At 44.0% G+C, this 12,757-nt stretch overlaps 1 protein-coding gene across 2 annotated transcripts in view; it reads right to left on the bottom strand.

Annotated features, from left to right (window-relative positions):
• Positions 1-295: 295 nt before the first annotated feature.
• LOC138246536 (lens fiber membrane intrinsic protein-like) overlaps positions 296-12,757 on the bottom strand; it is a 371,435-nt gene continuing 358,973 nt past the window's right edge. For both annotated transcript variants that reach the window (XM_069201198.1, XM_069201199.1), the window contains one exon: positions 296-691. In XM_069201198.1, the coding sequence (XP_069057299.1) occupies positions 651-691 (41 nt within the window). In that variant the 3' untranslated portion in view covers positions 296-650. The remainder of the gene's footprint in view (positions 692-12,757) is intronic.

The raw sequence follows: 12,757 nt of genomic DNA, 5'->3' as shown, positions 1-12,757 counted from the left end.
GAGACATTATTGAAAATGGAATTATAATCACACAGTTCTATGTCAAACAGGTGCCACCATAAAGGAGCCACTCTTGTCTAGCGTCAGATACGATCATTTAGACAAGGGATCCTTAAGCACATGTAATCAGTGACCTCACAGAAATACCCCAAGGACAGCACAAAGATGGCTCTGGGCTTCACCTACCTAGGCCTCTGGAGAATCGAATGATGCTTTTACATGAGTGGATTGTCTATTTCATAAATGTCACTTGACAATGGTGAAAGAATAACAACTCTGAAAAAATATACACCTTTTAAAGCCAGTACAAACAACATTTATTGGCAAAGAGATAATATTGTACACTTTAGAAAACAAGCTTAACGAACCATAGGTTAAATATCTCACAAATATTACATTATGGACCAGATCTTTGTTAGCACAATGTCATCTCATCTCTGGTTATTTTGAAGAGTGTGGAGGGATAATAACTGTTGAGGTGATTTTCCAATAAATGATGTCTTCCTATTTTCAACACTGCTTCTGGTAGATAAAAGAACTAAAGTACACCACAGCTACTCTGAAAGAGGCCAGCACTGGTAGGTGTGGTGGCAGGGTTTTTGGTGATCACCCATCCCCTTTGATGCTTTGTGCCTTGTTGAGTTCACCTGCTACTGAGCTTCACTCTTGAAGGACACACAGGCGATGACACCTGCTCAATGAAGGGATCAGCAGAAAAAGATGCGCAGAGCCAGAAAGAGGAGACAAAAAGGTCACACCGTCAATGGATGAAGGATCACAACCAATGGCGCATGTTTTTATCATACTGTACATTTTTATCAGAAATATACCACAGTATGGCAAAGGCCATCTCAGCAGTGTCACCAAATTACCCAACAGCATAGAAAACATCAAGTAAAAAAATAAACAATAGCCAACAATGCTTTTGCTTAAACCAATGAACTCAAACTCAAACCAGGACAATGTGCATGTTCCTTTCTACAGAGGCAGGAGTACTGACAGCTTATGTGCCACCTGCAGCCCCTGGCATGAGAGTGAAAGGCTGCCTTTCTCTTGCACTACATATTCTCTGTCTCACCCTCCTGGTTTATAAGGCCTGCCTCTAGTTGTGCTTCTGCAATCACACCCTATTCTTTAGCTAGAAATGCCCATTTTTCCACCTCTGTACCCCTGTTGCTCGTCAGTAGCGGCATCCAACACTTTAAGGCGTACACAAGAAAGGTTGTGTATGATCAGTTGCCTTGCATTTGGTAAGAAGGCACAATCAAATTGGCTATACCTTGACAACGTATCTTGATACGGGCCTGGGGCTCCCTGCACCTATTTAGTTAGTGAATGAGTTAAAACATTTTTACAGTGAGCTACACAGCCACGGGTGTCTCAAAGCACTGGGCTGAACCCAAGGCTCTTAAATAGAGATGTTTAAGCATTTTTAAGTTTTATACATTTTCAAAGATAAAGCCAAGAATTCTCAATGTTCTTGCCACATGCAACCCATCAGTGATGTAGAAGGATGACCAAGTTTGGGTGAGAAGATAGCTAGGTGCATATTTATGGGGATAGTGATGCACTGCAGTGCAGCATGTTACCTTTCTGCACTGTGTGAGCACCCACGCAACACCCATGGAAACGGCTCTCTGGCGCAAGGTAATATAATGCAGCAGTTTGCCCTGCTTTGCTTGGCTTCATAAATCTCACTTAAGGTTTGCATCATGCATGTACCACAGTGCAGGGTGCAAAGACACTGCAAACCGGGTCATAAATACGGCCCCTAGTATTTATTCTCAGAATGTAACTTGACAGTGTCCCAAGGAGGGCAGGATGTATGCTTTTAAGACACATACACTGTTTTCTGAACTCTGCAGAAGAAATCCAATGTTTGCGCCAAGTCATCTAGCATTTCTAAGTACCTTTTACAAACTCTTACATGCCTTCATGAATCGGCCCTGTAATGGACAACTCCCAAGTAATGGAGGTGCAAAGAGGGCATAGTGCGTTCTATTTGTATTAATTGTATATGAATATTTCCTGAACATTCAGATCTTCTCCCTATTTTAGGTGTTTTTGGTCAATTCACAAAAACATTTAAGGTAATGCACTACTCTACAGCTCAAAAATGCCTTTGTAAATAGGCTCCTATGTTTTCCTCTAGTTTGGGCAATATGGCCTTCTGAGGCACCAGAGGAGGCTCACTGCAGTATTTCGGCCACAAAGGAGTTTAGAAATGCCACGCTCAGTGCAGTAATCCACCTGAGAGCTAACAAAAGTCAGTCCTAATAAGCACTGGTCTCCGTTTAGGTTGGAATGACACCTGTAAGTCTCAGACAGGCAAGCTGAAAGAGATACGGACCCTCACTTTATGTTGTCAGTCATTACTCTCACAGTCCACTAGCCTTGTTTGTTCTAGGTGAAAAGTGTTTATAACGGCATGCCATACATTTCGAACAACACCTAAAAATGGGGTTTGAACAAACACAAAATGGGTGAAAAAAATGGTTTCTCACCTTTGTATCTGTATTTGTATCCTTTGTGTATAAAACGCGTGAATCAAAAGCAGTGGGAGTGTATGGAACTGTTGGAAACTAGGTTACTGATTGAGGGGGGTGAAACTTTACTCAAGTAGCAACCACAATTTTTGTCAGAATTATACACAAGCAAACCCCAAATTAACCTATTCTTAACCCTCTGTTAGCTTGCCATAGAAGCAGTCAGGATTAACTTAGAGGCAATCTATTCCGTATTTATACAGCACTTCAAACAGTAATAAAGATAAGAAAAATCCCACACCAATTTAGAAAAATAGGGTAAACTTTAAAAAAAAGTTTAATTAAAATAATATAAAAATAGATTATTAATGGAGTAAAATGTACTTACTAATTTGACACCAAATCCACAAAAATCCCATCAGCAGAACTGGAGATATGCAGTTTTATAAATGTAAGTGAAAACAGCGTCAAAAAGCACAATGTGCCATCTGTGGATATCTAGACCGGGACCTGGCGGCTGCAATGGAGAGTGGAATGGGTACAGGAAACCAGCTAGGCCCGCTGAACAAGAATCCCTTAAATCCTGGTAGCGGAGCAATGTGAAGTCCATGCATGGAGTTGCACCTGCTGGAGCTGAGAAGCCATGGATGTGAAGGTCCTGCGCTCAGTTGTATCACACAGAGAATTCTGTGACTGTCGAGGGGAGCTTGTGATGCGAGGTCCTGCGTCATCATTGAGGAGGCCGCTGAGGCTTGCGAAAACTTGAGTAGCGATACATTCGGCACTGAGGTCGGGGTGCATTGCACTGGGCTGATGCTGGTGAATCTGCTGGAGCTTGTGAGGACTTGTTTGGGAGGGGTCGAGATGCATCAAGCTGGGCTGGTTGTTGGTATTCAGATGAGTTGCACTGGGATAAACTTTGGGAGTCACCCCTCCGAGGTAATGCACAGTCCTGCATCAGAGCTGTAAGGAGCTGCATGGCGCTGGGCTGAGTGTCCGCACCGAAATGTATTGTGCTGGATCAGGCTTGCAGAGCCATTGAGGCGATGCATGGCCCTGCGCCAAGGATGTGTGCACAGAGAAGCTTGTTGTGTCCCTGTGGCATGAGAATAGGAGATCAGTAAACTGCACCTTTAAGATTTTGAAGTCCTGGGAACCACAGGCAGGCTGGTTTCAGCAAGCTGTTCACAGCAGAAGAGTCCTGGTGCAGCAACAGCAGTTCTTGGGCAGATAAACAGTCCTTTGGTAGAAAAGCAGGTCAGCAGGACAGACTTCACAGCTGGGCAGTCCTTCTTCCTCGGAGAGTCCACACATCCAGAAGTGACCTGAGAGTTATGGTCTCAGATGCAATATTTATACAACGTGCCCACCATGACCTAGGAGAAGCTTCTAGAGGTTTCCACTGCCAGAGGTGCTTTGAACTTCCTGCCTCCCTGCCCTGGCCCCAGATTGTCTGTGGTCACAAAAGACTAGTTTAGAACTTTGAGTCCTCAGGCAGAACCTTTGTGGTGTGCAAGTGTATTAGATGACAACTCCTCCCCCTCGTCAAGTCAGAGATGGCCCATCCTGTCAACGCCTACTGCTCTTTGCCTCAATGTCTGTGAGCAATACACAAAGACCAAGGGGCATATTTATACTCTGCTTGCGCCAAATGTGCATCAAAAATTTTGACGCACATTCGGTGCAAACCCTGCCCCGTATTTATACTTTAACGCCCAACCCTGCGGACGTCAAAATCCCATCATGTGTGTCATTTTTTGGAAGGGGGAACCTGCCTTGCGTTAATTATATGCAAGGTAGGCATTCTCTTCCAAAAAATGACTTTAAGGCCTGTGCGCCTTATTTATACTCTGGCGTCATTTTGACGCACAGGAGGGGGTGGGCCTTAAAAAACGGCGCCCAGCCTGATGGGTGCCGTTTTTTAACGCCTGGGTCAGGGCAGGCGTTAAGGGACCTGTGGGCTCGAAAGGAGCCCAGAGGTGCCCTACCCTGCCCCCAGGGACACCCACTGCCACCCTTGGCCACACCAGGAGGACACCCAAGGATGGAGGGACCCATCCCAGGGAATGAAAGGTAAGTTCTAGTAAGTATTTTTTTTATTTTTTTTAAGTGGCATAGGGGGGGCCTGAATTGGGTCCCACTACATGCCACTATGCCCAATGACCATGCCCAGGGGACATAAGTCCCCTGGACATGGCCATTGGGCAAGGGGGCATGACTCCTGTCTTTGCTATGACAGGAGTCATGTCAATGGAGGTTGGGCGTAAAAAATAATGGCGCAAGTCCGGTGTGAGGCCTGATTTTTTTCTCAGACCTGACTTGCACCATTTTTTGACGCACAACCCCATTTTCCCATACGCCGGCGCTGCCTGGTGTGAGTCATTTTTTTTTACGCATACCAGTCCACAGCGCCGGCTAACGTCATTCCATAAATAAGGCGCCCGCATGGCGCGTTGGAATGGCGTTAGCCGGCGGTAACATTTCGTTGGCGCAGTTGTGCGTCAAAAAGTATAAATATGGCCCCAAGTGTCAGCTACACCTAGTCATGTGACACAGTATACAAGTATCAGACACCAAATGGTTAGGACAAGAAAATGCCAACTTTCTAAATGTGGCATTCTCAGAATTGTGATTTAAATCCGGATTTACCATTAAAGAGTGTTTTAAATTACAATTCCATAGACACCAAACACAAGATTTCTACCTGCTCCCAATTAAAAGTCATCACTTATTAAATGCAATAAGTTTACCTAATGTTATCCTATGGGAGAGGCAGGTCTTGCACTAGTGAACAAGCATTGGCAAAGCCAATAGTTTTCGTCTATGCAAAATCCATTAGTTTTGTCAATGTTTTTTACATGTTGCAGGACAGTTGAGCTGCTGTGCAATATGGCTTAAAGTAAAATAAATTATATGACGTGGCCAGCTTTGTCCACATCATAGCATTTTCATTTACTTTAAACCAAGTTCCACAGCAGCTCAACTGTCATGCAACATGTAAAAAAAAGGAAATTGACAAACCTAATAGATTTTGCATACGTGAAAACTATTGGCTTTGCCAATGCTTGTTTGCACAACTTTTGTTGTAACTGGTGTTCACTAGCAGGAAACAAGCACTGCCATCTGAGTAGCTCTCAGGCCAGCACTGCACTTTTCATGTTTCTGGTTTATTACACTTTGTCAAAGGGAATGAAGGCCAGGAACAGCTTGGGGCTAAGACAGAAAAACGCAACAAATTCGACATTTAAGATAAAGGAAGTGGGCTAATCTTTTCAACTTTGATTTCATCCATTGAGCCATGCTGTCATCCGGGATATGGCTCAGACTTCAACACTAAGGGCCTGATTCTAACCCTGGCGGTGTACCGCCGACTTTCCGCTGCCCGTCAGAGTCCTCCATCCGCCGCCATGGGGATTCTGACACCCCCTACCACCATCCTGTTCATGGCGGTTCGCCCGCCACGAACAGGATGGCGGTAGGGGGTGCCGCGGGGCCCCCGTAAGAGGGCCCCAAAAAGTCTTTCAGTGTCTGCCTAGCAGACACTGAAATACGCGACGGGTGCAACTGCACCCGTCGCACCTTCCCACTCCGCCGGCTCAATTCTGAGCCGGCATCCTAGTGGGAAGGTTGATTTGCCCTGGGCTGGTGGGCGGTCTTTTGGCGGCCGCCCGCCAGCCCAGGGCAAATGTCAGAATCACCGCCGCGGTCTTTCGACCGCGGTGCGGTGTTCTGACGGCGGTACCTTGGCGGACGGCCTCCGCCGTCCGCCAAGGTCAGAATGACCGCCTAAGTCATCTCTAATCTTGACTCAGGCATCAAATTACAACCCAAAGCAGGCGAAGGTCATGTGGAGGAAAACTTCCTCCAAAGTAGGGAAAATAAGTTTTGTGTGTCTTATGTATCATTTTTTGCAGTTTCATATAGCGCAAAATCGACTCAAAGGTATTGGAGCGCTGTACATGAGCTCCAGTTACATTTGATTTGTTGCATGCTTGTCTAGCTTTGAAACAGACTGTGTGCCAGGGCCATTGTGGGATGTAAGATATCAGCTAAAACATCACAAACAGGAGCTGGTGTGTGCTGCAGCAATGCTTCTTGAGTTCTTTTCATCTTTATGAGTCACTGGATACAGTGATATAAGCAGCCTGCAGTGGGCTGCTATGCAGGTATAGTGTTTATGAGAAGTAAATAAAGAAAAAGAGAAATCCACTGCCAGATTAACATTTTTAGAAGTCAGATGGATAAAATGTGTGGGATTGATAGTTAGAGCCTAAACGATGGTTCAGCCATATAAAGCACTTCATTACCTTTGGCTCTAGTTTGCGCTACATACATGTGCCAACAAAAGAAATAAATAATAATAAAATCCCCTAAATGGAGAGTTCAAAAGTTAAAAGGCAATGCGGTGCAAACAGATGCACTTGTGTGGAGTGTGTGGAAGCAAGTGAAAAACAAGTAAAGCACGGCTATACCTTCGGTCATGTCTGAGCCAAAAAGGTGCAGACAGATGACAAAAACATACACTCGTACGGAGTGGATGTTCGAATTGTTAAACAAATAGTACCAGGCGAGTGAGTAGTCAGTGGAAGGACACTGCCAACAGCCAATGTCAGTGACCGTAAGGAGTACTTGGTTGAAGCTCCACACAACCGCAAAAGCAGAGCTGGAAAAGCTGGAAATGAATGCAAACTGTGTGCACGACATGCTGGCCAACGAAAAGCAAGTAAATTAGAGAAACAATGGAATGGACAAATGGAAGTTCAAGTAAGTATTGGGTGGGTTCTAGTCTCTTTTAAGAATTTTTTAAAACAGAAAAGACTTCTCAAGCACAGCGTGCAAGCGCATGCCATACAGGTGGAACCTAAAACTTTGTTTAAGTGCTTTTCACTACTTGGAAATGTAAAAATTAAATGTGCATATCCAACTTTTTAAATACACTGAACTATAGGCTGTTTTCAGTTTGCCCTTCCTGTGTCACCATACCATCAAGTGTGAGGCTGTTAAGGAGCAATAGGTTACAAAAGGGGCCAACGATGCTAGGTCATGTGGGGTTAACCATGTGTGATGTCACTTCCACCACCCATGGCATTATGATGAAACAATGTCTATGAATAGGTATGGCATTTGAAGAAGGTTGGTGAATTGGGAAAATGTGAAGTTAATAGACTGAAACATTTTTGTTTGCGTAAATGTTTTATTTTGTGACTACATCAAATCCCTTTGAAATTAGGGATAAAATGGAAGTATAGGTGGTGAAAGTGTTGCTGGATGACAAGACATTTTATTAACATTTGTTTTTTATGTATTGGTTCTTGCCATAGTGCTGTGGTGTATTATAGAGGTAGTCATGTCTTCTAATTTAATGCACTAATGTGATGCAGGGTGAAATGTGGAATTGGGTTGTGAGAGCACTTCTGAAATGGGGAAATAATTGCACATAAACAAGTACAAGACTTTTCCTGGAATACCTCTGGAATACTCTGACTGGTGTAGCTTTACACACATACTAATGGTAGGGTTTGTGAATAGGCAAATATTGGAAATGTATACTGGTGCATAAGAGTAAGTGTAAGGGTGTACCATCAGCACAACTGACACATTGATGTGTTGTACATAAGTAATCTCTGCCCCGAGGGTTATTGAGAATGCCTCGAGGGGTATTGAGAATGTTATTGTTTGTAATTTTACATATGCATTGAGCTGACACTGGCAGATATTTGAACAGAAACCAGCAGTAGCGGTTGGATTCCGAGCCAGATGGACACGACACGCTGTGGGTGAATATAAGGAGAAAATAAACAAGTTAAACCTCATATTGGTGTTCCTGAAGCTCTACTTACTACAATTGGTGACGAGGTACACCCATGCAGCAGGACCTATTTGGAGAATTGTGGCAATTTCATGAGTGAATTAAGCTGGCAACGGACCTCCTGGTGCTTCTCTTTTCGCCATGGACTTGGTTGAAGGTCCTTTCAAGTATCTGTGGCGTTCGGCGCAGGGCATTTGGGGAGACAGCACATGTCTATACTTGTGCATCACTGCATGCACTGTGTGCCTTTGAGTATGTGTGTGCATTCATTTCATTCAGCGCATCTGAGTATCTGCACATTCTGTGTGGTGGCCATTTTGGATGTGGCTACATCCATTGAATGATCTGGTAAATTATATTGCTTTGGCTGATCAGCACTTTTGTGTTAAGACTAATTTCAGCATTTCACATCAAGACATCAACACACTGAAAACAGAGGCAAAAGATTATTTTTTATGGTGCCAATTTTGAGTCTTTACAGTGTTGTGTTTTGAGTACTGACAAGCCATATAGTGTAGTCTCTGAAACATAAACTTTGACTATTTGTCACCTGGTAGTTGTTTACATAGATAACAAGCAATGCTCATCAAATTACCCAACCACCAACATTCCTTGAGAAACTAGCTAACCCATCCATTGAGTGGGCACAATGGTTCAGACTGTTTGAGAACCATTGGGTAGCCCCTGATGCCACTGGATATTCTCCTGTATGCAAATTTGCACTATTGTTTGGAAGTTTAGAGCAATCAGCTCAGCAGATGTTTAATAGTTCCCACCAATACCACCCCCTCAAGGTGATGTGCAATGGAATGTGTATTTAGAGGGTATAGTGAGATTGAAGACACAATGTTTTGACAAACCAAGTATAATGCTGGAACACCACCATTTTTACAAATGCAAACAACTCTCAGAGGAGAATGTTGAGGAGTATATTTCAGTCCTCAGGGTTTTAGCAACTGCGTGTGAATTTGGTCTGAATCTAGATAATTACATTCTGGAACAATCTGTTTTCAATTGTGCATCAAGGAAGATCCAGGACAGATTACTTAGTTGCAGGAATCCATCACTACTTGAAGTTATTGTCTTGGATCTCAGTATTGAAAGGTCTGCAGTATCAATCAAGGTCATGCATGCGGAGTCTGCCACTGGTGTCAGCATAGTGTCTTCAACAGAGTTGGCGCAGGAGGAGTCATTAAGTGTGGTCAACACTAAAAGAAAAACGTCTAAAGTGGCGAGCAAAAAAACATCCACTTATTACTACAGATGTGGATCTAAGACTCACATAAGCAATTTCCCTGGGTGCCCAGCAGTGGGCAAATGATGCCTCCTTTGTAAGGAAACAGGTCATTTTCAATATGTTTGTAAAAGTAACAAAAAGCCATTAATAGTTGGCAGTGTTGACCTCGAAGTGGACATGCGTTTTGATTCACTTAACAATGTGATTGTAACACTTGACTGACTAAAGATGGCTAAAGGACCGTTGTGTCCAGCTATTATTAGTGGTATTGCTTTCCAGGTCATGGTGGATTCTGGATCACCAGTAACTATTTTAAGAGACACTACCTTTTATGAGTATTGAGGTGGAGATGTTACTTTGTCGCAATGAGATGTGAACCCAAAAGCATTTGGGGAGAAAGACATAGAGATGGTTGGCTATTTCTGGTCTAATGTACAGTGCCTAGGCAGAGCAATACACACAAAAGTGGAAGAACATAACTGGTTGGCAAGACTTGGCACACCTGGGTCCATATGTTGTACTAGGAGCTGAGAACCCTGTGATGGTTGGAGATTTGCCTGAGTGCCATTTGGATTGTATGGGGTCAGTCAATGAAATTCTGAAGAAGTTTCAGTCAGTGTTTAGCAACCAAGTAGGGTTGGTGAAAGGAGTCATAAGACTTGACACCAGACGCGCAGCCTGTGGCACACAAAGCAAGACCTGTACCCATCAGTGTCAGGGAAGAGGTAAAAAACATGCTTCACAAGCTATCTGCACAAGGAATCAGTCACCCCACAGACTCATCATAGTGGGTGACCACCATAGTAGTCCCACGCAAAAATAAGGAGAGATCAGTCTATGTGCTGACTTATATGCCCTAAATAAGAATATCATTGTGGACTGCCACCCTCTGCAAAAAATTCACAGGTTGTTGGCAAATGGGGCAAAGTGGTTTTCACTAATCGATTACCAGCTTACCACCTGGTCTCACTAACTGAAGAGTCTCAAGAATTGACGACAATGTTCCAAAAACGAATGGACACATTGTTCTAAGTCATCAAAGAGGTATATGCATATCAAGACGACATTCTAATATATGCAGAGTCTTTGGAGGAACATAATAAAGTGTTGAAAGAAGTGTTAAACATTTTGGAAAAGAGGGGCATGATATTCAGAGCTGAAAAGGGTAAATTGGTAACTAATGAATTAGAATACTTGCATCACACAGTGTCGCCCACGGGCATAAAACCAAAGTTTTCAGTAGTTAGAGCAATTACTGATGCTAAAATACCCACAGATAAATATACCCTACGTTCATTCCTAGGGTTATCAGAACACTATGCGTGATTTGTAGGTAGTTATGCTCAAACTGTAGAACCGTTACGAGCATTACTAGGGAACGGTCAGGTGACGATTTGGATAAGACATTTGTCACGGTCAAAGAATTAATTGTAATAGCTCTAGCGTTACATGCCTTCAGGGAGGGCTGCACTTCTTTGATAACGTTGGATGCCAGTATTAAAGGTGTAGGGGCTATTCTAAGCCAGAGAGTGAATGGGTATAATCAAACTGCAGCATTTGCATCAAGAACTCTGAAACACTTTGGGGCAGATTCAAGAGCCCCTAGCACCTCCTTGCGCCACATTACCATCATTTTTTTAACGCTAATGTGGCCCAACAAGACCAAAATCACCATGTCAAATTTATAAAGTGGCGCAATACATGCATTATGCCATTTTGCGCTACATTAGGCCTGCTCCAGGCATAATGTATGCAAAGGGGGCGCTCCCCCGTTAGGGAGGCCGAAAAAATGGTGCAAAGAAATCAAAGAGATTTCTTTGCATCTTTTTTTTTGGCACTTTTAATGCCTGCTCAGAGCAGGCGGTAAAAGGAGGCACACCACTGTTTACAATGGGCCTCAATGGGCTTTGCAGGATTAGCATCACAAAATGCCAGCGCTTCAGGTATGGATGTAAAGAAATTTCTTGAGTGGAATGTGTGCCATTACAATATGTCTTCACCCTGTACCATGGGTATTACAGTTTTCTTGCTAATTAGAGGCAGGGAGGTGCACACTTCTCTGTTCCAACCTGGTTGAAAGAAAAGGAAGGTACTAAGGATGGGAAACCTGGTACAGAAGGGATGGCAGCTAATGTGTTTATGAGACAAGCAGCTATGAAATGCAACTTTGGTAGGAAAGGTAGGTCTGGCATGACAGATGTGCTGAATGGAGATTGGGTTTTAATTAAGAAATCTATTAAAGTTAAAAAGGGGAATCGATGTTTTCCATGCCTGTACAAGTTAGCAAGGTTGGCAAAGGCGAAGCTTTTATCACAGGTAAAGGTTGGTGAACAAAAGACAATTAGTGAAGGTAACACCACAATAAGCTGATATACTGCAATGAAGGGAAAGAGATGTAGCCATACATGACTGGGGCATTGGTTACAGACGAATGTTGAGCATAAGAATGCTGGTGAACAGGAGGGTGAAGCCAGTTCCCCAGTGAGTGGTTTAGCACAACAGATCAGACTTTATTTCAGGCCATTAATATTTTTAAAAAGAATGGGCCATATTTATACTTTTTGACGCACAACTGCGCGAATGCAGTTGTGCGTCAAAAATGTTAACGCCATTCCAAAGCGCCATGCAGGCGCCTTATTTATGGAATGACGTTAGCCGGCAGAGCTGACTGGTGTGCGTAAAAAAAAATTACCCACACCAGGCAGCCCCGGCGTAGGGGAAAATGGAGCTTGGGCGTCAAAAAATGGGGCAAGTCGGTCTGAGGTAAAAAATCTGCCTCAACCCGATTTGCGCCATTTTATTTTTACTCCCACCCTCCATTGACATGACTCCTGTCTTAGCAAAGACAGGAGTCATGCCCCCTTGCCCAATGGCCATGCCCAGGGGACTTCTGTCCCCTGGGCATGGTCATTGGGCATAGTGGCATGTAGGGGGGCACAAATCAGGCCCCCCATGCCACAATAAAAATAAAAAATAAATACTTACATGAACTTACCTTAAGGTCCCTGGGATGGGTCCCTCCATCCTTGGGCGTCCTCCTGGGGTGGGCAAGGGTGGCAGGGGGTGTCCCTGGGGGCATGGGAGGGCACCTCTGGGCTCCTTCCGAGCCCACAGGTCCCTTAACGCCTGCCCTGACCAGGCGTTAAGAAATGACGCAAAAGCGGCTGGACGTCATTTTTTTTGACCCGCCCACTCCCGTGTGCCATTTTTGCACGGGAGTTTAAA

Source organism: Pleurodeles waltl, chromosome 7 (genome assembly GCF_031143425.1).
Source record: "Pleurodeles waltl isolate 20211129_DDA chromosome 7, aPleWal1.hap1.20221129, whole genome shotgun sequence".
Classification (NCBI taxonomy): domain Eukaryota; kingdom Metazoa; phylum Chordata; class Amphibia; order Caudata; family Salamandridae; genus Pleurodeles; species Pleurodeles waltl.
Note: the sequence above shows the minus strand (reverse complement) of the source record. Positions and strands in the feature narration are given on the sequence as shown.